Here is a 26,539-nt window from a genome sequence, read left to right as displayed (position 1 = left end):
CGAGGACTTCTGTGTAGACCTCCTTCATTGGCACATATGATCAAGAACATGGATGGCCTCAAACAGAAAGGTTGCAGGGACTTGGACTGTTTCCTCTGAACAGTTACACCTCACTTAGCACAACAGGATGGAATTGTCACTAATATTTTCATCACTTGAACTACCCAGACATTCTCCAATCTTAAGAATGCATCTGCTGAAATTGCAAGGACTTCCTTGCAGAAGCAGGACCTAACTGGCATGTATTCTGAAAAGCTACTTGTGAGATCTTGCAGTTTTGAATAGGGGCTCAAAATGGATTAGCCTAATTTCCTAAAGAAACATGCATTTGAGCCTTCTATTACATCTGTTCTACCAATTCCCCTTCCTTCCCTCTCCCACCACTTTTGACCCAAACTGACCAAATCAGAGGAAAATGGGTGGTCTTGCAGGTACAACCTTGCCAGCAGTTTTGTGAAGTGTACACATCAAGATGGGGAGCAGTGACAGGAGCACTACTGCAAGCAATGAAAGAAGCTCAAAGCTTCTTAGCCATAGCAGACTCTTCATAGGAATACAAAGCACTTATCTGCTTTTAGACCTACACAGTTGTGGCTTTTTTAAAAAAGCAGAAAAAGGGAAGGCTCTTAAGTACCTTCTCCAGCTCATAGCTCTCACCTCATTACACCCTGCTTCAACTCTTCATGCATTTAACATCAAACCATCTCTCAGTTGGCTTGTTCAAATTTAAGGTAGAGGCAACTTCTGTGTTTGCACTAAGAGCAATCAAGTCCTGCAGACATCTGGGAAGCCCTTGTGCAAGATAAACAGTAACTGAACTACACATGCTGAACCCTTCTTTACAGAAGTGACATCCAATTCTCTCTGCAAACTTATCTTCACATAGCAAATCCCCTTCCTTAGTAATCAGCCTGTGATAATACTATATCATGCAGATAAGTTTCTCAGTTTCAAGTCAGCAGCAACAGAAATATAAGTTAGGCGTACGATCTGAAGTGCCACAGAAGCTTCCAAGTTGGAATCTATCTGAAACGCTCATGTCACCTCTGGTTAGAAGCAAACTATCCTCTGGCCTGTATCAATGGCTTTTCATGTCCCAAGAGGCCAGAGACTGCAGCAGCAGCCTGAGCCACACAGCCACACCTCGGGAGCAAATGACAGTATGTAAAACTGAACATGAAGTGGTCTAAACTCTCCATGACTTCACTGCTGTTGTTGTTAGCTCAGGGTACATCTTATTTCTGTGCTTGAGGAATATATTCACACACTTGCAAAGCAAATCATGTAACCTAACATTAGATTCTTCATTCTGAGTGTGTCCACTTACCAGTCTGTTCATCCAGGAGCTCGGCACGTGGGATTGACCCCAGTGCTCAAGGACCAGATGATATGAAATACAGCAAAGGAGTCCTGCAAGGTCCTGATCCAGCATGTGCTCAACATTTAAGGAACCTTTGTCACCTCAGCTCTAGCTGTGAGCATATTATGGGTGAGTTGGGGAGCAGATAGGAGACATTTGTTCTACTATTCCACCTAGGAAAAGCAACAGAAACTGCAGTCTGTAGGCCAATACAGATCACCATCAGGCCTACATTTGTAGGAATGCTTCATTTTCTGTTCATTTCTGAGGAAATTTACAGACTTAAGACAGTTGAGAAAGTCTCGGAAGTGAGTCAGAAATAAAGAACCCAATTTGAAACAGCTCCTCCTGAGCTTTCTGGCAGCTGGACAACTTGGATGTTGGCCTGAATGCCCTAATTACAGCAAAGTAAAAAAAAAAAAAAAGTACAGGCCAGCTTCACAGACCTCAGCTCAGCCACACTGGGGTAACCTGAGACACGATACCCTCTCTGTGCCCTCCTAGTCTTTACAACTGTGCTCACAACATGACCTAACCTTGCAGCAGCTATGCCAGGATAGACGTGTATCTGTGTACTGGCCTGCAAGGCTGCAATCCTATAGCAGCGTGGAGCAAACGTACATGAAGACTGGACTTAAATGTAGGGGAGGAAGGTTCCCTCCCTTATGGGTAGAACAGACTGGCTTACGTGAAACTCAGCAATACCGTTCAGAAATAGGCAGGACTTTGAGATGGAGAAAGACAATGTCTGATGGCCATACCAGCAACAGCTCCTTTGGTGGAAGAGTTGTTTCCTCTCAAGTCAGTCCTTCTAAGAATTTTTTAAGGAGCTAAACAGTGCAAAGATCTCTCATCCTTCTGAGGGTTCAACCACAAGAACTCTGTGAGTCAGCGATGCCCACCTGTCCTTACTACGTCAGCTCAAGTTGCAATCATCTCTGCAACAGGGACCTAGGGCTCCTAATTCTTCATTAATTAAACCAGTCATCTCACTAACTGTCCTGAAAACATTATCAGCCCACAGTCCTACTCACCTCACAACTGGGACATGTTAAGAGAGAGTGAGTGGGAATAAATAGTTAGGAAACACTCATTCAGGGTTCAATTGAATTAAACTCACTTGCTTCTTCAGCTCTGCAAAAGCAGGAGCTTGATACTCAGGTTCTCAGGAAGGCTTGACATTACTCTCATACTGCACAGCAACATACTTCTTCAATAAATCATTCCAGTGCCAATAGCCTCCCTCAGAAAAGAAGGCTACAGAGATGACCCTTATGAGTTCAGAGCTAAAAACATTTCCAGAAAATCATTCAAGTGCTGTTTAAAGATGTAATTTATATGCACAGCTCTGCACTCCATTGCAAGATTTCATATTTATTTAATTTGATGGTTAAAAGTGTGCCCATCCAACTCTTTGGACACACACAGTCTTACATAAAAAACTTCATAATTTAGAGCCAAATGTTCAGTGTATAGAATAGGAAAAGAATCTTCTCATTCAAGCCCAACTTTGTTCCAAGCCCACTAGAAAAAAGCTGAGAGCACCAAACAGACAGAGTTTCAACAATGCAGTCAGCACAGGGAGAAATTCAGTTTGTTGCTGAAGGCAGAATTAAGCCCCATAGCTGGATCACCTCCAGGAAGGCCAGTGAGCTCAAGAGCTTCACAGCACCTGTGCTACTGACATGGTCTCCCCCAAGAAGAGGTAAATCTCCAAGGCAACCAAGATCTTTACAGCTAGCATTTGATAAGGTTGGATGTGCAGCCTCAGAAAAAATGCATGGTTCTCTGGGACTCAGGCTGAATTTCCAGTTCTGCTGTGCACTCCATGGGGTATAACAACAAAGTTATCTAAACTACCCAGTCCTTCAGTTGCCACCACAAAAACACATCTACCTCAGAGGCATTACACAAATAAGAACTCCCTCAACTGCTAAGCACTCATACTGCAATACCAAAGGACACTGCAGGACACACATAGATGAGACTATTTAATTCTCTCTAATAGACATGTGACATTCAACACAGAAAAAATATCCAGCACCTCCACCCACCTACAGCAGACACTGCCCCACCAGCAGCTGGCAAGATGCTAGGTGGGAATGCCCTGCCAGCAGCTGCTGCTCCCTCATCCCTCCATGGGGCGGGTACACTCCTCTTCCAGCCAAGGGCTGCTTTTTCAAGGATCATTAAAAACTGCAGGTTATTGATGCCACATTGTGCAAGACGGAGGCACTTCCTGGGGAAGGGGAGAAAAGGGGCAGTTTCTGGGGGTAGAGATACTGAAGATTATCTTCTGAACAGCAACTGGAATGACATAAATCAGCAAAAATAACAGAAATAATTCTAGACCTACTGCAGTACTGGCCTTCTTCAGCCCTTTCATACAAAGACTCCACTTTTATCCTGCAACCAGAATTCTGATTTGTTCCTTGATTTTTTTCATGCGTAGACTATTGCAATAATGTTTGTGACAAGCTACTTTTTTTTCCTCCACACTCTATGAGACTATTCAGAGCTTCCCTGCTCTCTTTGTTTCTCACTACAGTATCTTTCCTGCTCACATACATTTTTCCCCACTATTATTCTCCTCTATGTGTTCAGTTACATAGCAAATCAAGATTGGAAGTTCAATGTATTACAGCAGTAATTCAAGAATCTCAAGGCAACAGCAAACTTTAACTTTCTGTGTATTCTCCAGTCCATTTCCTGAGATTGTATCACAGCTGCAACCCAAAAATTCCACCTTTCTTTTGTATATTTAAAATATAGGCTTTCACACATTTTTATTTCTAAAGAGCTTGACATATTTTGTACTGTTTCCCATTTCGATGCCTAGAAATCAGCTAAACTGACAACTTTTTGCTGCACTTCTGCACTTCCAGTTTCATGAACCAGTGCACTGGTAGTTGTCATTCCAGAGGTCTTCTACTTATGCCCCAGTGTTTATAGTGAAAGAAAATGCAACAAGAAGCAGATTACATCTTTAAAGAAATGAGGGGTCCCTCATTTCCAGCAAAAGCAGCTCTTTGTGCTTCCTCATTTCAGCATAGACAGCCAGAGCTGTGATGGCTGCAGTGCAAAGTAAAAATACTTTGATGTAGCATTGGAACAACTGTATCTGAAGCTCTGAAGATTCCATCTAGCATCTGTTATAGTTATTTTATACTTTTGTGATGTGATAGGGAAAAACTTCATGAAAGAAAGTTGAAGGAACATCTGGTTCTTTGTACCTGTTATATTTAAGCTTGTCAAAGCTACTCATCTGCCAAGGGCCTATCTACTCAAAAACAGTAAAAAGAAATTCAGAGCATTCACAAATCAGATTGGCTTTAATGTCTTTAAGTCATGAAAAACAATCAACTTCCAGAAAGAACCTTGCCAAAAAAAAGAAAACAGGCAATTTACCACAACCATGTCTGACATTTAAAATTTCAGTCAAACATTTCATTAGAGACTGGATATCAGGATTGAAAAACAACAGTACTTGGAATAAACTGTAAGCATGACAAAACAGAAGAGGTGGCAAGAAGAGAGAGAAAGTAGTATTAATGGTATTCAATAAGGAAATAATGTCTGTGTCTAAGTAGAAACTAAATTGCCATCTGAGGTTTTCTTAGCAGATTATTTAGAAACTTGCCAATAGACAAACAAAGTAAATGGCAAGACTCTCAATCAGAGCTTTGCTCCCCAGCAATATGGCTTAATAAAAATGATACAGACTTCTTGGACTGCTTCTGGCAAGGCTGGCTCTCCTTAGAGGCCTGCTAATGCTAAATACTCAACACAAACACGAGATTGTGAATTTCTTATTCACACTAGCTTACAGTTAGGAAGAAACATTCTGTTCTCAGGAACTTGAAAACTTCTTTCTTCATTCTCATGACAAAACCAAAAGACAGTATTTTGTATATGTTACTTCACAATGCAAATAGCTAAAGATTATAAGTATTCTCCTTGACATCCTCCTGGAAAGCAATACAGGTTCTGCAGACAAGTACATCTCCAGTGCCCATTTGTACAGTGCTTGGCTCATGGATGTGAAGTCTCATGGCCCAGCACCATCAGAATACAAACAACCAAAACAAAGATGGCATTGGCAGTTTAGTTCAGAAAACACACAACAGTATACCACTTGCTTTAGCTGTACACATTAAAAATCAGGGTTCATGCTTAGGCAGCAACAGTAAGTTCTCAAGCTATGTTTTTTTCATGTTTCTCTTGTCAAAGAGTGTAGCTCGAATTCTGGAGCAACTGTTACTCTAATAATATTGCTCATAGAAATTAGTGCATCCCAGTCGGCTTCAGTGGGGTTCAGTGAAGGCTACCATTCTTCTCTGATGAACACAGATAAAAATATTCAAAGCTCAGTTTACTGATCAGATATTAATGGGAATATTTTTTTTCCATCTCTTTCAGTTTAGTTCCCCTTGACAAAGTCAGCTTAAAAGTGAGGAAGGGAGACAGGCAGAACCTGCTCATTTTGACCACCCTGCACTTACCGGAGATGAGTCCCCTTCCAGAGGAATGCTAACTGAGCACATGGTATGCCAGAGTTGTGGTCAATGTCAAGATTTATTATCCTGAGGGACAGAAAGAGTGAAATACTGACCATGGCAAATAGGCCATTAGTTACCTCTCAGCTCAATATGTCTTGATGCCTTTCCTTACTATGTGCTGATTATTTCCTGTCCAACTCACATTAGCAGCCTATTTAATGAGAACAATCTAAGCAAAGTGGGAGAAATTCACACTTTTACAAAAGACATCAGTAAGTTACATTTCATCACAGTTAACACCATTTGCTATTCTTTCAGGAAATAACCTTTACTGATCTTTCCTGTTTTAATGCCAGCAATTGCTTTTGAGAAGAACACTCAATTCTTATATTCATCACTGGTAATATTTTAAATAATAGCATCTTAAAGGACAGCAATAAATGCCTAAGTGTTGTAGGACAAAGTATTCACACACTGACAGTGTCCACTAGCATGACAGCACAGTCACAGTTCCTATTCTTAATGGACACTTTTGCCTACTCACAGGGTTATTCCTACTCTTGTGAAGCCTATTTTTCTTCTATTAACTTCTACTAGTGTTCATGGTAGTTGCACAGAATCTTGGAGAGAAAGGATCCAGCATTTTAGGCAGAAAAAGCAGTAAGGACACCCAGAAAGAACAGAGGCATCGTAAGTCGTGCTAATAATTTCACACAGAAAATAAGAAATCAAGGTACAACAAGGAAAGAGATGCCTTGAACACATCATAAGATGAAAGAGAAAAAAAAACAACCAACTATGCATTTTCTACATTGTGTTCTCTTCACAAAGTCATAGTGAAATGAAGTAAAAAGAACAGTATACATCCTTGGTCAGTGTCTGCTTTTTTGTTCTCTGAGAAGCCCAAATTATTTGATTACTTAAAAGAGAGTATTCCTTGAATGAATCAGCTTGCAACACTGATGGCAGAACAGCCATCAAGACACCAGGGTACACCAATGCTGCCAGCACCAGCACCACAGCTTAACTGGGAAACTTCAGTGATGAAAGTGCCACCGCTTACAACAACCTGCCCCAGGACAGCACAGCCTCCCATTCCACACCAGTCGATCACACATGTTAATACTAGAATAATTAAATATCACATCTTATATCTGAAGACTCCAAGAGGACTTTCCTAATTTGAATAACAGAGCAATATTTCCCCATAACCACTTCTGTTTTTCCACAATCTCATGCAATGATTGTCACATTAATTTTACATACTTGTTTTCAGAAAAATAGATTTGAGTAGGCATAGGCCCTTTAGAGCTACTATCACTTAAATAAAAGCACCTGCGTCAGCATCTCATACCATAATGTCCTCCTAAAGTCCTGACCCTCTCACTACCCATTTTTTGGGCTTCTGCAAGGCTAAATAGGGTCTGCTTAGGTCACCAGCAAAGTGTTCTCAGCACTGACAGATGCAACACTTGACACTGAGAGGTCTGAAATATTATGCTCTGTGAAGTAGCATACATTACACAAGGGAGGGCAGTCAGAAAGGCCTAGATCTCGTAGACATTTCAATTGCATATTTCTGTAAGATTTCTTTTCAAGGTTTGCTTTGGGTTTTTGTTTTAAAAAATGGCTTATATATTTACAGAAATTTTACTATGTTGATGACAAGGCACCTGAACTGCTATCTGTACTATTAGCTGTATTAGAAACACATGGGGTTCTGTTGCAATTATAAGGATGAGCTAAAAATAATTTCAAACTTGCGCATTCAGGTTTTAGTCTAATAGAAAATATTATTGTGAAAAGCCTGCACAGAAGCACATTCAGGATCTACACCTACTTCTTGCTTTGACTGTGCTGTTCCTTTTCCATATTCCTGTAGTAACATGTCCAGTTGCAGTTCAGGAAGACCGTAAGATCATGGAATAAATATTTGCCAAAACATACACAAATACACACATGCAGAGAAATCCCCCTAGCAGTGTAGTTTGAGCTTCCTGAAAAATCCTAAAAAGAACATCTAGGAGATTTTCAGTCTCTGTTCAGCCTTGCAGTTCCTATTAAAAGGCAAGTTAGTCTTCTGTTTTCAGTGTTTGCCCATTTCTGAATTTGGTTTTAAGAGCTGCTAGCAAAGACTTAACAAAGTTTCTGTTGAAAGGTTGATGGTGTTTCCTTCTGTCTTTTTGACAGAACCCATTTTAAAATGGGCTTTCATTTAATTATCTAGTCTTTATTTTTACAAATTTTATTTCTGAACTGGAATAAATGTTATAGTCAGAATAGTGTCTGGAGACAACAGGCTTATTTTAGAAGGCTTAGAAATCCTTTCATTTACAACCATACAGCAAATCAAGAGCTGAGGCCAGCAGATGTACAGCTAACCAGAGGGGAACTGGCCTAAACGTCTGAGCACAGGGAAGCAGCCTACCAGATAATGGCTGTAACAGAGCTTAGAAAGCATTGACACAGACTAATTGCTTATTGCAAAGTTGCCACTCTCTGTAGGCTCATTTGGTGCAAACTTTCTCTTCATGTCCAAAACCCTTCCCTCAGGACAAAGGTTGTTAGTACATAGACTGCTTAGCCAAGCCCTGCTTAGGGTTCTAGGAAATATTCTACGGAAAGGAAAAGCAAGGAGAAAGAAATAGATAACATGATCATCCTCCTCACTGTGCTCAGCTAGAAACAAACATCTGTCTGGCATCTGGGCTCTGCCACCCACCATTTATTCCGATCTCCAACCTAAATGCAGAAGCTAAGCATTTTCATTACCTCAGGCCCCCTCAGTGAGCAAATATGGACAGAAGACATCAGCTAAGAGAGGCTAAACTGGCTGAAAACCCCCCATATAGCTGCAAGGAACCAAGTGAGGGGAGGAAAGTGAGAAAAAACTTATAATGAGACTCCTGCAGGAAACAGCGTCAAGCCTGGAATAATCCTTTAGAAATAACCATGTCATTTCCAAATCTCTACTTGCCTTTTCCCTCCCAGACACAACCCAAATCCCTGCCTCCATCTTAGCAATCACACTTGCGATGTGATCCTACTCCTTCTGCTCCCAGGCCCTTTCTGTGGGACCTGGCAGGGCAGAGCTACTCCTTTTGAAGGGAGAGACCACAACGTGGCTCAGGAGGACACCAAGATCTCCATCCACTTCCAGGATGGGCTCGCTCAGGTGCAGTACAGCCAAGTACACCACACACAAGCTGTACAGCCAGGACATGCAGACCCTGGGCTGTTTGCTCACACCTCTGTTTCATGTCACAAACCCCCTGGCGAAGACTCATGTTTTGCACCTGGAATAGTTGGTCCCAAACCAGGTTTCCCTGGAATGGTATTTCAACTCAGACTGCTCAAACAGCAGCCTGACAAAGCATCCTGAGAAAATTATATTATATCCTCTTCTGGTTTCTTGACAAGTGCTGGTAAATATATAATCTCCCCCTTTTCCATTCCCTAATTTACTCCTTTTATCAGAAATAGTGACAAAAAGGTTCTAATTAGATAGCACTAATCAGGTAGAATGGCATGAGACTGACAGCTGAGAAAATCAGTATCAGTTCTCTGTAAAACAGATTGGCTATTTTCCTCACAGAAGCAGGAGATTTATCAAGAGACAAAAGGATGCAAATCCCCCAAAAGATAAGGTATAATTACACATCAGGGTTATACATTTTATTTTGACAAAAATCTAAATGGATCTGTGGGTGGTAAAAGCTTTTTTTGGAGGGGTGAACAAGTGATATTACTCATAAAGGAAGAGCACCACCGTCACAAAAACAGAATTAGGAAACCGGGTATAAACCCTGGCGCATAAACTGGGTCTGTGGTGTTTTATTGCTTTTGTTGGTTGGTTGGTTTGGGGTTTTTTTTGCTTGTTTTGGGGTGGGGTTTCTTCCTTCCCCTCCCTTTTTTTTTTTTTTTTTTTTAAGCTGAGACCCCAGTAACTCAAGGAGTTTGACACACATGACAACAGAATAATTCCACTAGTGTTTTATCATTTTTCAGTAACAGAAACAAAAGAAACCTGCCAAGTGGAGCTTAACTTTTAATATTTTATACAAGACAGCAGATAGGAACTGGCCATTCATTTCAACATTTCAGAGATTTTTCCTCTATTTGTTTATTTCTACCTGTTATGAGTTTGGGAGCTTAAAATCTAAAAAAGTTATATTGAGCTGCATTAAGGGAGCATATCTTGTGGCAATATTTGCCCATCTGATAATATCAAAGTTAACAAAAAAGTGGTTATTTGTCCTCTATTAGTAAAATATTTACATTTATGTGACTTCATTTGCAAATGAGACAACTTGTATTTTGAGATGTAACAGAGACAACTTGTGACATCTGATATTTTCTGCATTAATGGAAAAACCTCTAAGCTTATCTATAATAATTTGTTTCCAGTGCAATTTATGGCCTGTATAAAAGAGGAGTTGGCAGTCAAAAATTAACATTTGCCTTTTTATCTGCTATCAGTATTCAGACTTCTTAAAGATAATATTGTTCCTTCAGCTAAATCTAAGCCTGCACAACATTCCTCTTGGACAAGCACCAAACATTTGAAACTCATCTCAGATCTTCCAAAAAAGCACACACAAGCTCGTTTTGATGCTTGAAATCTTCAGAAAAACTTTATAAGTATTAGACATTTTTCCTCAGAGTCAACATAACTTCTAACATGATTTCAAGTTGTTGGTTTTTTTAATAACTTCAAATACAGACCTGGAATTTTCTAGACCTGAACCAACTGTCAAACTATATATCAAAGACATCATTCTGAAGTATATTTCAATTTGTGGCATCTCAAAACTGTGCAGGCACATCAGGTTTTCCATAAGACTTAAAAGAGCAGTGGGACAAATCATAAAATACCCTCCCAATATCCTACCTACAGAACTTCACACATCCTGGTGTGATGCTCCACTGGCAGGTCTCATTGTCATCATTATATGCTACAGCAAAAATATATGCTTACAAAGAAATTTGTGTAAAATGTCTAGGGTTTGGTGTTTTTTTTAATCTGGATGTACATATGGATGCTTAGAGTTTTCCTAGCTGGCTTGCAAGGAACCTAAGAAAGGAGAGGATAAGCGTACAGGGAGTTTGCAAGGAAGTCAGCAGAAAAAAATACATTGTAAAACCAATTTAAACTGTTTCTGAGCATAGTAGTAACAAAAACCAAGTAAATAATTTGCTTGTGGAGATATTTCATGTTTCAGCCTTCAGAAGAAGACAACTCACCCGAGTATGCCCAGTAAGGATCCCCCGAAGCCTTTCGCCTCCGTATCTGCACGGAACTACCATGTCTGTTTTCATGCAGGGAGCCAACATAACCTTCAGTCAGAGCTGGAAAGAGAAGGAATCATTAGGAAATTGCTATTTACTCCCTCAAGTATACAATGTGAAGCTTAAATCTTTGTTAAGCAGACACTACAAACTTGGCATTGCTAAAAAAATATTAACAAGCCTGTTCCTCATGAAAACCCAGCATTCCATTTATTTTCCTTTTTGATTTCTACTTTGACAAATACCTGCATAACTCCAGTAATTTCCATAAAGGAATTCTGATATACACAAGCATGTAAGTATGAGCCATGAGATATGACCAAGCTTTCTCCACCTACACCCCAAAAAAGATAGCTCACTTTGCTAGTGACTACCAACCTGCTAATGGTAATTCAACACAGTTATCAAGATCTTTAAAAGAATATAGATACAAGTATCTGCAATATGCCAGTACAGTTGTCATAACTGCACATATGGTAAACCACAGCTGAAAATACCACGCAGAGTTTATCAAATTAATCTCCTGCATGTAAAGCCTGCAGACCTGAGACAACAGGACACTGGGTATCAGCCTCACAGTGAGCAAGGCTCAAGTAACATCTCCTCATCAAACTCCCTCAAGCAAGGCAGCCAGGTAGCACTGCCCCCCAGCCAGAGGACAGTTGGGTATGTCAGACAAAATACCAGTGTGCAACACCAAAGCCTCACAACACAGAGAGGCCAGTAACTAAGACATCTTTGTAAAACTTCACAAGCTAGAGGGAATTAATCAACCAAACCAGAATGGAACTCATCCTACGTTGCACCCCAGTTTGTTTCTTTTATACTTTTTTTTTTCCTTGTAAAGGAACACATAGCTTCCCTGAGAATGTAGGTTGTTTGGGGGTTTTATGTGCAGATTTTGCTTATTGCCTCTGTGCATCTGACTGAACCAGACTGGAGGTGGGTTAATTCACAAACACCAGTAAAAAGTCTGTAATAAATTCAACTACCCTTCTCAGAGCACCACAGCTGAAAACTTTCATACTATAATAAAGGCACACAAAGAGACCCTTAGATCTGCAGTGGCAGAATATGAAAAACACGTATGCACCAACTGACTCCACAGAAATTTAGGTTCAACTGATCCCAAACCACTTACTTGATCAGTAAGAAACTAGCTGAATAATTCAAATTAAAACTTTAGAAAACCATGTAAAGCACTGCTACCAGTATGCAGTCACCAAGCACTGTATTTCCTTCTGTTCACAAGACAATTACAGCTGAGCTGAAATGAAGCTTGTAACAGGACTTTATTGAACATCAAGCACCAGTAACTCAGAATTTGGCTTTCCCTCCCTTTAGAAAAGCTTTCAGGCAACACCCACTTTGTACCACAGTAGCAGAAAGCATGCTGAGCCTGAGGCCTCTCCATCTAAGGACAGCTTGAAAGACAACCTTCACTCTTCAAGGCGGACCACGGTTTTCTGCAGATACTGGAATCTTAAAGTGGTAGGAAAAGTCATGCAATCTCAGGAAAGACATCACAGTTTTGCCCCTGCCAAATTTTGCCTTGTGCAAGCAAAGATACTAAATGTGCAATTTATTATGAGCCTTCAATATGAATGAGTTTTCCAGATTTCTTGGCAACCTTCTAAATGTTAATTCTCTCCAAGATGTGAACAAGAGATGCTGGAACACATCATGCTACCAGGATTTGTAGACAACACTATGTCATATACCTTATTTTCCTCTTTTGATTTACCCTAATGAATCTTCCTCATTGGGAGGCAACAGGCACTCATTTCAACAGGAAAGAACAGGTAAGGGATGTGAAGCCTCAAATCCTTTTGATAAAACAACCAAACATTACACCTGACCAAAGATCAGGAACAATAAAAACTCCAAGGAAGAGAATGTGGAAATAACCTAGGGGGATGGCTGGAAAGACTATCCAAAAGAAAAAAAGGCCTGCTTACTCATTTAAAAATCTCATGTGCTGAGAAATATACCTAAAATCCCTCCTTATTACAAAGTGAAAGACAGCAGCTTAGTTCCAAGCGTCCTCTACATAGAAGAAGCAAATGGTTGTGGAGTGTTTCTTGCCCACAAAAATGTATTCCCACAGACAAAAGAATTCACCTTGCTTCCTCCAAGGAATAGGGTATGCCTGCAGGTATCTGCTCAGTGAGCCCTTCTGTGCACCTTTACCATCAGAAGAAAGACACTGTGTATAAATAATCTATATTTGTTGAAGGCAAAAAGGCTCCAAGTCAGTGTGAAACATCTGAAGTTGTAAACCCCTTTGTACTCCTAGCTTGAACCGTCAAAAAGCCACATGGCAACCATGGTGTGGCTATGAATCATACCATTGATTTTTAGTATCCTCTGTGCAGAAAATTAAATTATGTAAATCCAAGCCTTTAAGAATGCCTAACTTTAATGTGAAATTGAACATTTGCTTCAGTCAGCATCTTATTTATGCAATTAAAAATGTGACATTCTAGTGAAAATATGCAATTTTAGTTTTCTGCATGGAGAATAGATTTGTACATTAATCTATACCTATACATGGTGAAGAGCTGTACACAAACCAAGAGGGGAGCTCAAGTATTTGTCAAGAGAACTGTGGAACTGCTAAATATCTTCTGTAGGACTGAAAGAGAAACAAATTGGAACATGCTGTTCTAAATAAAATCCTGCATCACTGCTAGGCAGCCCAACACCAATGTCAATAATCCCCTTTCAAACATGCAATAATTCAGTAGTTGTTAGCTATTTAGAGAAGACAGATGTTTCCTGGATAGCTAACTCTGGGGAAAGGATGATAGGTCGAGATCTCTGCCCATGCTGTGAACTGGAAAGGTAACAGTCTGTCTCTATCAAAAATCAGGACACTCCTTTTTCCCTCAGTTGGCTCTGTTCCCCAGCCCTTTCACAGCACAGCCATGCATTGCTGCATGGGGCCACACAAACACTGTGGGAAATAATATCTATTGTTGGCAATATCTTATACTGGTAAAGTCAACAGGAAAACACAGACTCGATCTCATGGTGCTTTTGCTCAGGCTGTTAACTGGGGTCAATGGACTCCCTCATATTGAAGAAATGCAACATACAGAACAGAGCATACAGTGACTTTTTAGACACAAGTTTGGAAGAGCCTAAGCATTTAAGTCAAGTTATTTCAAAAAAGAAAGTGCCTTGTATATAAAAACAACCTTCTGCTTCAGGCAGCATCGTTACTTTTTCCAGATTTTTTTGAGGGGCTAGGGATGTACCAAAACAATTTTATACAACCAATGAAAAGTTAACAGGCATTTAAGTGTTGCTGAATCTGCTTCTTTCACTGAAAATACACACAGCTAAAATATTTTGTTTAGCTACAGCCATTAGTGTACATTTCATTTTCATGAACTGCTCCCATTGCACCATTTCACAAGATACACGTGCAAATAAGTGACTCAAACTCCACTGACATCTTCCAGTGTTTCTACCAACTAAGCACATTTCAGATAAAATATTTCAGGAAGTTTGATTAGCACCAACTGCTACAGGTTTCCACCAGTCTTTTTCAATGGGGAAACAGTTAACAGCTCAAAACCAGAGAGCAGCCAAGTGGTATCCTGCTTCACTCCTGCAGAATTGGATGCTGGAGAAAAGCCAGCAATAAGACCAGCTGGACAACATGAAGCAAACACAGGGAGGCTCCTCTCTTCTGGGATCCCTGGAAAAGCTGGGGAAGTGGAAATCGAGACAACAGGAGAGGCAGGAACATACTCCAGGAAGGCTCAAAATGGAGCAGCCAAAATAGAGGGGTGAAGTGCAATATAGACACAAACTGAGCAAGAGGCAGGGAGGAAAAGAAGGGACAACAGAAGCCCTTACCCTGCAAGGTTTCATTTGATACATCATGCCAGTGCTGATGGCAGAGGAGTAATGAAAACCATAAGTCTGAGACTTGCAGATACACGATTAAAAGAGAAGGGGACTGATCTCACACTCAGATACACAAGCATGAAATCAAATCCTGAGCAACTCCTCTGGCTGCTGGTGCCTCTGAAGCATAACACCTGCAGTCAGTGGAGTTGTGCTGTGCCCATCAGAACTGCTCCTGCAAGGAACAGAGGATCCTTCAAAGCTAACATGGAGAAATCTTACACACTATTTCATATGATTTTAATCGGTCCTGAACACTACATGATTTTAGATGATGTGCCAAATGAATCAACCCGTGCAGCGTATCTGCAGAGAGCAAACGCAAAGCAATGCTGGGACATGCCTTAGCATTCTGATCAGCTTTCCATTTCCTCTGTCTCAATGTATTAACTTTCCAATAAAAAATATTTGATAAGTGCCCTCAAAGGTACGATAAGGTAATTCCTGCCTGAATACCTTCCTGGTATTCATAGCTCACATGCAAACACTAAATTTTATCCCCAATCTACCTTAAATATAAAGCTATTATACTATTCAGAGAGATTATACCCTCACTGTTAGTGTTTAAAAGGTATCAAACAATCAGTTCTGTAAGAAAAATCCTTTAAGGTCAATACTTTATATCTGAATGGTGAAAACATTAGTTATGATGATAGTTTCACTAGTTTGTGTGCCAAACTCAGGTTCTTTTAAGCCTGCTATGAAGACAAGGGTTGCACACAAACCTGTTTTCAGCTGTTCCGATTAAAACAGTACATAGCCAAAGGTACACACATTGTCCAGCTCAATCATTCTGTGATTTGTCACTCTGGACTATACTAGCAGCTGACTCTGTTTTAGTCCTAGTTCCTAATGCGGACACACTTTTTAACTGATGTAGTTCCACCTGGTGCTACTGCTGGAAAACAAGTCAGCCCTTGGAAACAAGAAACTTAACTAGTGGAATCTGAAGTAGCGTCACACTATGAAAGCACTTAAAGCAGGGAGGTTAAAAATAAAATCTTGTTAGTGTGTAGCAAAAAAGCACTAAATCATAACAAATGCTAGCAATTAGTTCTGCATCGAATCAATGCCTGTAGAAAGAAAACTTGTCAAAACCAAGAAAACCACTCTTTGTTTGAAGACTGCACAACACCGCATTTTTAAAGGGGGAGGGGGCATAGAAACATTACCTGGAGGGCTTTTGTGTCATCTCTTAAATGGTGTTTAAGAGATCAGTGAGCCAAGACTCTTGGCCATCTGCAAGCCTAAAGCTTCAAGCAAAACGAACACCAACAACAAAAAAGCAGCAGCATCTTTATCAAGGTCATTTACCATATTTTTAATTGGGCTGTGCTAAAGAGAAGCAGGTAAGCTGAAGACATTGCAGTGCTGAGCACTATAACACGCGCTCTGCTGAAAATTCCAGGCAATGTCTTCAAATAAATGCTGTCAAATGGGGCAGAAGAAAGAAAAAGGGGGAGATGGGCACACCTGAAAAGAAATATACAATATTAAACAATTAAAATATTTTGGTACAGTTAAAATGAATAATGGTTAAATTCATCTCTCTCAGCTCTTTCACAGACAGCTTCCTAAACAAAACGAGGCTATTTGCCTTAAATATTTTACCACCCTTTGACACCAAATGAATCTAAAAATGTTTCAGGAACAGCTAATGCATTTCAATAGTGTATTACTTCTAAACAGACTCTTCAGCCACGGATTCCCATAGTTTGCAGATTGTTTGATACCTTGCCAGAAAGGATGAAAGTTAAAACAGCACATGGTGGTCAGAGAGCATCAACAAATTCTATTCTGAATGAGACTTCTTCCTTTGATTATGCTGCAGAGATTTCTTCTGATTATCAGATAAAGACAAAATCTATTCTCCAAGGAAGGCACAACACAATTCTCACAGCTTTACATTAATGAAATAAGGGAGTTACAGATCACAAGTTACTCGTGAGTAATGAAATACCAGAAACCCAGATGCTACATCTGCCAAGAGGTGTATATCCCTTTCCCAGATAACAGACACCCAGGCAGCCCCTAATTCCTGTTGGAGCACAATCAATAGGTCTATTCCTAAAAATCACATGGGGACTTTTCACACCATTCTTTCTCTGTTGTTCACATGTCTGACAGATGATGTGGTAATAGTACAAATCCTAAAAACAAGAGCATAAACGCAGAGCACAGCAGGGCTTCACAGGAACTGACCAGCAGATTGCAATTTGAAGATGAAAAATAGTCCATGGAACACCCTCTCAAACTGTAGGGATTAAATCAACTAGCAGAATTCAAAGTCCTTATCCCAAACATGAATACAGCAGTCACTAGGTTCATTAACCCTTGGTGACCTGCTGAGTTCAAAGCCAACAAGTGTAATGCAATTTTGCATTGCTCAAATGTATCAACGCAGTGGAAGTCCCAAAGCATTAGATAGAGCTGCCACAGAGAAGCAACAGAACACAGATTGTTCACTGCAGCATTTTTCTTATAAGAGATGGAGTTGAAGGGTGACAGAAAAGTTTCCTATTCCAGAGCAAGCTTTATGCCAGAGCTGGACAAGGACACACAAGTGTGCCACAAAGCCCAGGGCTGTCAGGTGCTCTCCAGCAGAGCAGGTGCTCTCCCAAGGAAAAGCCAACTGAAGTCTCCTGATTCACAACAAGCTCCCACAAATCCCTCTCTCAGCCTGGTTAGCTTTATAAACAAGATGAGCAAAGCTCATTAGTGAGACAGCAAAGCAACTTCAAGTTTCATTAATGATGCCCCATTAAGGGGACTCAGAAAAAAAAAGCTTGGGAGGCCAGGAAGAGACAGATGCTTCCCAATGATTAGAAGGGGCTTGTTTTTGCATTTTCATGGCTTACACTCTGCTGGCATCAGCTGTACAAGATATGACATAGCTAGTGAATTCAGAGCACTGATGTCAACTGGCATCACTTGCAGCACTTGTGCTAGAAATAAGTGAAGTCAGCCAGTTAAAAAACAGTGCCAAAAATTTCCATCTCAAGATAAAAACACACAAATTAAACCAACTGCAACATTATTCCTACCAGGAGTAGAGTGCCCTGCAGCAAAGCTTCTACCAGAGAAATGGGGGAATACCCTTAGACTAATGGTTCCCAAACTGCAGTATGTGAATGCAAATCTATCAGTGTGTGAGCAACATGTCATGAAAAAAAACCACCTCCAGTCCATTATCTTTTCCCTGGAGAAAATGCAGAAGTGTTGGGAAGAAATAATAGCCAGACAACTGCATTCCTCCTCCAGGATGGAGGGGCTGCTGTTTGTGTCACACTGCAGACAGCATAAGAGGGTGACAGCCACAGAAATGAAGCTTCAGGACCCCAGCTTCAGAAACACTGATCCTCCATCCCTAAGAACTACAAACACATCAAAGCCAGCTGTGTTTGATCCAAAACCAGAGTAAAACATTTATCCCACTGAACTGTTTCTGCATACAGAAATACACTTCATTTACCTTTAAGACAATGCTTTCAGCCTGGTATTCTAGGCATCTAAATTGAGATATCTTAAAGATTAATGCATATTACATCCTAAAAACTGGACTCCTTGGTCTATGCATCCTTCACATTTCCTCAGACTTCTGTTAATCATCATTATCTGCATTTCTTAAAAGGAGAAATCCTCATCCTTGTTCAACACTTCTCCCTGCTGCACTTCAGAAGGGTCATGTCACCTCTGAATTTTGTTCATAATAATGTGTGATGCAAACACTGAAATAAGACTTCAGAGCAGAGGTCCACAAGCGAGGCTGACCTGCACAAGAAAGCAGATCTCTCTCAGCCAGTGCTGACTGAGTCACAGCAGATATCAAGGAGAAAAACTCAATTCTCCACTACCTAAAGTAAGCTGGTCAGAATGAGTGAAGGGAATGGAACCTCAGGTATCAGGGCACAGTGACTGCTCACACAGCCAGCTCCAATGTCACTGCACCATTTCCCCAAGGGCAAGCTTGAAATGAAGTTTGGAACAAGCTGGAATAAGGAGGCATCACAGTGTATTAGTGCAAAAAGGACTTGAATCCATCAGCATAGACACACTGAGAAGGGGCCATCTTGGTCTCTTCATTCTAGGCATGGTTTATCCAGGAAATATAAACTACACATATATAAAAGAGACTTGTTTGCACATTGAATTAACTATGGCAAAAGAGGGGTTTATTTCACTTCTTGCCTTATTACAAGTACCTAAACCTTAAGGGTTTTACAACAGACAACACTGGAACCACCTGTCTCACTCTCATTCCCACATAATTAGGTGCTGCAGCAGGCACAGTGTCAGAAAAACAGCCTCTGAATAGCAAACAAATGTGATCTTAATGGAATATTTTTAAACTTCAATTTCTTGCTTAATGCAGGATCATACAATTTTCTTTTCACTAAAGCTAGTAATACTCACAAAAACACACAAACTCATGAAAAAATCACTGATTTCACCTCTGCTCTGAAAACAGTTTGCTTATATCCACTGCCAGCATTTGCCCTGTTACAGCCTTATTTCGTTTTCAAAACAGATTTCCCCTCAATCACATACCAAGAACTATCTTGATTAAAAAAATGCATATATATTTATTAGACTCATCCAAATAACCATAGCAAGGATCTCATGATGCAGACCTACTCCACAGGTGTCTGTTCATCCAGGCTATGATCTTGCCAGACACATTCACCCTTCCCCATAGGTAGCCCTACAATTTCATTTACTCATGTCATCATCCTATTAAAACCACCTTTGTGCTATATCAGTAAAGACAAGCATGTGTCTACAAATCAGAGTCTTCTCTGCCAAACTTATGCAGAGTTCCCAGAGCTCTCCTGGAGATGACATTAACACTGCAGCAAGTCCTCACTCCAAGGCACCCTTTCAAACTCACCTGCCTCTGACACCAAAGGAGCAGCAAGCCCAGCATTCATTCAGAAGAAAATGCAGAGCAGAGTGCTGATTTCATTCACAAGGAGAACAGTAAGGCACTTTATGAAGCCAACAGAGCTGCTCCCACTGCGTGGCAGAAGATCAAACTTGGCCCATTATAATGTCCTCAGAGACAGGGGCTCTGTCAGCTAATAAAAATACCTCATTCTTTATACAAAATGATTTTTTTTAACCCATGTCCTTTGGCCCATTTAACAATTTATTGACTGTGGGAAATAAAGTGAGGCCACATCAATCTCTTCCTGGTTATTTGGTTCAGGATCTCAAATTAATGCAGAAGGTGGAAAGCTCAATAAAGAACTATTTAAGACAGAAGAAACGCTCTAGTCTCAGTGTGAGGTATCTTCCTCTCAGTTTGTAGTCATGTCTTGCCATCTATAGCTGCATAATCTCCTAGAGGAAAGATGGAAGGGCATAAACCAGCATGCTTCCCTGGAACAAGCAGAAATAACTTGAGATTTGTATCACTCTGCACTGAAACAGATCAGTAGTCCTCAGGTAGCCAGATTTAGTGTTTCCAGCATGTGACAGCAATTCCAGCCAGATCCACAAAAATTATTTTAGGATCAACTCAAAAGCTGAGCAGAACCAAGCAAACAAGCATTCATTTTTATTTGTGTAAAAATGTATTCAATTTGGCTTATGATCTACAAAACAGAGGGTTTTTTTCATCCTTTTTATGCTGACAGCTTGCCTTACATACAGATTTTCTAGCAAAGGGTTTCATCCACACTTATTTCCCAAAATATAAATCTAAAGTGGAAACTGAGATAAATAGATCTTTTGTGCTGACTGAACAAGTTGTTAGATAGGGATATATGCCCCAACAACATGATCTACTATTTTGAGAACTCTCTCCTTCCTTCCAAGAGAGTTGCATTGTTTAAAGAAAAAAGACACTGTAAATACTAGAGAGCTGTAAAATGATTCAAACTCCCACCCTTGCTTTGCAGTTCATCATTAGTTTTTCACCGAGGCAAAAAATTTTCTGGAACTTTCCCAGCAGGAGGATCTGGTGCAGTTTAGGGCCCAAAACTAATACTTGGTCATTTGTCTCCAGAGAAAGCAGTAAAGATTTAGATACAAAATCTCATACTATGAAGAGCAAGAGCAGCAAGGCCTTTGGCAGCAAGAACAAAACAGCAGTGACAGGGCTCAGATGAGGTAATAGACAAAAATTGCCAGCAATGGTGCACACTTTGTAATCCCACAGTGATGGGTAAGCAGCACAGTCTGAAAAGGTACAGTGTCACTGTTCTTTCCTATGCAACCAGTGTAACCATCTGGAGGACAAAGCTAATGCCACACTCAGTAAATGTAAGTGATGCTAAACCCAGAGGAGGAGAAGCAAGCAAGAATGCCTCAAAAATATTCCACTGTCTGACAAGCTCAGCAAAATGGGCTGATGTAAGTGAGACGTTCCACTGAAGACAGATATAAGGCAATGCAGTTGGGGAGAAATAATAATCAGTGTAGGAATGAAGTGAGAGACTGCTGTTTAGAAAGCAGTAATGCAGAAAGACTTGAGCATTAGGGTGGATAATGAATTAGATGAAAGTTCATGCTGCAATACCACTGCAGAAAAAGGCAATTGCTATCCTGGGGCACATGCACAGAGATACTAGAAGCAATAATTCAGTTTTAGACAGTTTTTGGCAAGACTGTCACTGCAGTGCCACATGCTGTTTGAGACCCATTACTCAAAAAAATAAATAAATTAAGTTTTAACCAAAAATCTAAGACCTGGGGCAGGGGAGGGAGGTGCAATGAGGGATGACACATGACACATGGAATGAATCAAAGCATCTTTAACACTAACCTTGTGCCCTACTCTGTGCTGTCCTGGACAGACCAGCCACAGACTCATCAGCCCTGCCTGGCCTTGGTGTGCTCAACTCATACCCTTTAAAACCTCGAATACTCCACTCCATGCCCTACTTCCTTGTTTGGTACATCAATTTTCATAACAAGCTTCATAAAGAGTCAGATTTTAGAGCACTCAAGTGTTGATCTTCAGACAAGAAGCGCTCTCACAGCACAAGAGTGAAAGAGGAGGAAATGAAGAGCTCTGGAAAGAACAAATGGATGCTTTCACCTTGTGGTGGGCATGCTGGGAACTCAGATGCACACCATCTTTTAAGTAAAGGGCAGGTTTGAGAGGAGATGGTCAGTGCACACAAGTGCTGAAAACAACACACGCTTTGCTTGAGTGCCACTGAGGATCAGCTCTGGCTGAGAATGGAGACCACAGCCTAAGTGATCATCAGCAGAGGCATACAGCTTTGCCAAGCACTGTAAACAGGTCCCACATAGCCAAACCAAGAAGAGCAGAAGAAAACTGGAAAGCTGCACTCTCAGTGCTCAGGCTTCCTCCAGAGCACCTCTGCTTGGGAAGGCTCTGGTGCAGAAGGTCATTCCCTCCCTATGCATATAGTCATAGAGTGGTGAAGGCTGGAAGGGATCTTAAAGATCATCAGGTTCCAATCTCCCTGCTATGAGCAGGAACACCTCCTACTACACCAGGCTGCATAAGCCTCATCCAACCTGGCCTTGAACACCTCCAGGAAGGGGGCAGCCACAACCTCCCTAGGCAACTCATTTCAGTACCTTACAACCCTCATGGTGAAGAACTTCCCCTGTGTCTAACCTAAATCACCCCTCTTTCAGTTTAAAACAATTACCTCTTGTCCTATCACTACCCTCTCTGGTGAAGAGTCCCTCCCTTTCCTGTAGGCTCTTCAGGTACTGGAAGGCTCCTGAGGTACCAGAAAGCCCCAGAACTCTCCCTTCTCCAATCTCAGCTACTCCGCAACATTGCCCGGTTTCCAGTGTTACTAATCCTATAGCTATTACTAGCACTTAAATTACTAAAAAACACAACAAAAGCACTCTGCCATGGAAGATGAATCTAGTGTACACCCTGACAAATGTAATTGTTTGCTTAAGGATCTTAACAAACCTCACCAAGACTTCAGCACAGCTGCAGAAAGCAAGGTTGTTGACTGTGGCAGGTTTCTCACTTCCCAGCAGATTGGCTTGGCTATTTAATTTCAATACAGCTTTGTACTTAGTCCCCACTTGACTCAAAGTCCCAGAATAGTCCTCAATACCCACAGAAAGTTTAATTACTCAAGAAAGTAACTCCCTCCAGGCAAATTAATTCCAAAGGTGCATGTGTTCCACAATTGCTACTTCATATTTTAGGCTTCTTCTTTTATGCTACAAGAGTGAAGTATAACAATATTCCATCTCCCTTATCAGCAGTGACAGTGTTAAAAAATAAATAATCCTTTCATGCAATGCTTAGAAGATTTTTTCCATGGCAATGGCCTATGTTCTACTTTTTCCTCAAAAATAAGATAATATCACAACAGATTCTCTATTTCTCTAACAAATATTAAACTACGTTATAGTAAGTAAATTACTTTTTAAATAACAAATGTATGACACATTGACAGCATATCAGTGCTTGTTCTGTGACAGCACTCATCCTATCCATGACAAAGATCTGCAAAGCTGCATCTTACAACTGTAAAGAACAACTATCAATACTGCACAGTTGTTCACCATTAAATACACTTCCATTGTTACTCTTCTTTACATTCTCCATCTACACAACAATCTTTGCTAGAGAAATCAAAAGTAAAGCTATTCATAAGAAAACCTCATGTTGTCTTTTTTTAACCCCCAATTTGTATTTTGTAAAGAAGAAGCCCAAAGTAATCAGTTCCACTCAGGCTTTTCAGCTCTGCATTTAAATCCTTTCATGATTTCTTAAAAAAAAAGCATGCATCAACATTTTTTGGGGGTGGATTGGACATTGTAGTTTTCTCTGATGAACAAGTGATGTACTACAAAGAAGCAATGAGGTGCTCAAGCTACTTGCCAACTGACAACCACATCTGCTCAGAGCACAGGAATTAAATTGCTATTAAAAAGTTTTTTAGATGTTAGTAAAATATAATCTACTATATGTGATTTGATTTAAAGTTGCAAGGAAATCAAGGCTGATGTAGAGCATATCTGACAACTGATATTATCCAAGTTAACACAGCATATACAAAGATCATCTTTGTCCAGATGGAGTATATCCCTCTCATTACTGCACTGCTTTGAAACAATCTAAGAGGTACAAACATAAGATAAGAAGTTAGTTTAAGCAGACCTGCTGAAATACCAAGAAACTGCAAGAAGCTTACCTTCTGGCAGACCTAGCTCTAGCCAGTGTCCTATTAAGATAGGACTTGCCAGGATTTTGGAAGCCCAACACCCACAAAAATCCCAGCAATCAATCCTTGTTTTTATCCCCAGAAATCACAGAAGGCATAGAAAAGGGGCACAGAAGATGAGGCTTCCAAACTGAACAGCAAGAACAGGCCAGAGCTGGCCTCAGCTGAAATCCAGACACGTGGGACAAGAGGGAGCCACAGGGAATGTGAAGGAGGTTGGTGCAATAAAGAAAAAGGTTACAGACTCAGAGACAGGCATGAAAACCATTCTTCCCAGAAGCTTTCTGGTTAGATACAAGACTAGCAAAGATCATTGAAACTGCTCAGGGACAAAACCCTGGGGAAGCACTTAGCTGGGTAGACAAAGGACCATTTCTTACAGATACCATGCGGAAGAGACCCAAAATGCTCATACACAGCCCAGCTACACCAAGGTCTGGCTTGAAGAACACATTCAGGCAGCAGGTCTGACAGGTCAGCAAGACCAGGGCACTGTTCATAGCAGTCAAAAAAAATAAAATGTTTGGGGATAGGAACACAACAGCCTCTACTGGCCCCAGGCAGCTGGAGCAGAAGGGTGAGCAACAGGAAGCCCAGACTGCACAGAAGCACTGGCATAGCAGACTGGAGACTGGGCAAGGAGAGAGCCCAAACATGGCACAAATCAAAGAGTAACAGCAACATCACAGACTGGTGTTCCACTGAGGGCCAGGGACTGCCAGAGTTATTGCTGAGTACCCTCCATTTATTTGTGATGGCACCAATTACTTTCTTGTCAGTAACACTCACGTAAGTCTAAATATTATAATAACAAAAAGAAAAACAGAGCAGGGGGCTGCTTTTGCAATTTTTAGCCACTCCACTACAGCAGAGCAGTGTTCACTGCACATGAACCAAGCTCTGATTAATCTAGGAACACTTAATTTGAAATTTTTAAGTGCAAATTTATCAAAGCCCATTAAGCAACATGTAATAACTATGTTATCTTCTGTACAGTTAAGGAAAAAGGTGCTTCTCAGGTCACAGTAAGGAATATGTCACATTGGGAAAAAATAAATCCTTGAAAGAGCTGCAAGTTTTCAATTGCCACTGAAGCCTAATGCAGCTGAGATACCCAGCACATTCCTTCATGCCCTTCAGAATTAGATTAAGCAAGAAGTTGTTACACCTACACAATGTCATTTGTTTATTTGTAGTATTGAAAAGTCAAGTGACAGTCAAACTGAGACTTGAAGATAATTTTGTTCCTACTCCACACTTACAAACAATGCAGATTATAATTACATGGGGGAAAAGGAAAAGAAAAAGTAATAAAACCTTTTTAATTCAAATTTGAATAAGAATTTTAAAAAAAACAACCAAAAACAAACCAAAAAAACAGTGGTGCCAGAATACACTACTAAAAGCTTGGTGCCATCAGAAATTTGACTTCTTTAAAACATATCTACCTTAATTTGTTTTTAGTTTTGTTGTTGGTTTGTTTTTTTTTTAAAGACTATTCCTGGTAAAAGTCTGTAATTTCCAGGCAACTATATTAATGCTTCAACTTAGTGAATTATTCTTTTTTTAAAGTTTTTAATAACAGTAGCACTTGCTGCATGTCTTTTAATAAGATTACGTTTCTATTTATAATGTTATAATACATTGTATTAAAAACAAAAGGAAGATTACCATGGGAGGAATAGAGATGTCCTTCTTAATTTTAAATTTAATTTAAAGTGGAGGAAGAGGATTTTTCTTTTAAATTAATATTTCCCTTGCAGTGTTATGAATCCCAGCTTCAGGTATTGAATGAGAAACAAGAAAGGAAACCACGTTTTTATACAAACTCAAAGAAAATGCAAAGTTAAACTTCAATAAGCCTCACAGGTACCAGAAAGCCAAAACCTGCATCTCTGTATAGCCTAAGGGCAAAGGTCCTGAGCCAAGATGCATGCTCCTCCTGCAGATGTAGGGGCTAACGTGTGGAGCCTACTGCTTTCTCTTATTGCAGCCACCCTTATGTCAGGTGAAGTGCAGAGCAAGGGAACACAAGTCATGCTCAAATGAGTTAAGCCAGTCAAAGGAGAAGCAAAACACTTGCAGTGCCTGTCCATCCTACTCTTCCACTGGTACCCAAGACATGTCTTGCCTGCAGTGCCAACAGAGGGAAACTCCACGTATCTGCTAGATACATTTTCTGACTGTGGTTGATGAGAGCAATGGGAACACACTGGAGCTTACAGACTGTAAACTAGTAGGAGGCCACAGAGTTTGTTTTACTCTATTGCCTGGACAGCAAAGCAGAACCCAAAAAG

At 40.4% G+C, this 26,539-nt stretch overlaps 1 protein-coding gene across 1 annotated transcript in view; it reads right to left on the bottom strand.

Moving 5' to 3' along the window:
- PTPRG (protein tyrosine phosphatase, receptor type, G) overlaps positions 1-11,212 on the bottom strand; it is a gene marked incomplete at its 5' end in the record, with an annotated part of 313,696 nt that extends 302,484 nt beyond the window's left edge. Inside the window, 1 exon segment of the mRNA XM_009997037.1 lies at positions 11,104-11,212. Within this exon segment, the coding sequence (XP_009995339.1) occupies positions 11,104-11,212 (109 nt within the window).
- Positions 11,213-26,539: the final 15,327 nt, after the last annotated feature.

Source organism: Chaetura pelagica, unplaced genomic scaffold (genome assembly GCF_000747805.2).
Source record: "Chaetura pelagica isolate M959 unplaced genomic scaffold, ChaPel_1.0 scaffold364, whole genome shotgun sequence".
Classification (NCBI taxonomy): domain Eukaryota; kingdom Metazoa; phylum Chordata; class Aves; order Apodiformes; family Apodidae; genus Chaetura; species Chaetura pelagica.
The sequence above is the reverse complement of the archived record's forward strand: the minus strand, read 5'-3'. Positions and strand labels throughout refer to the sequence as shown.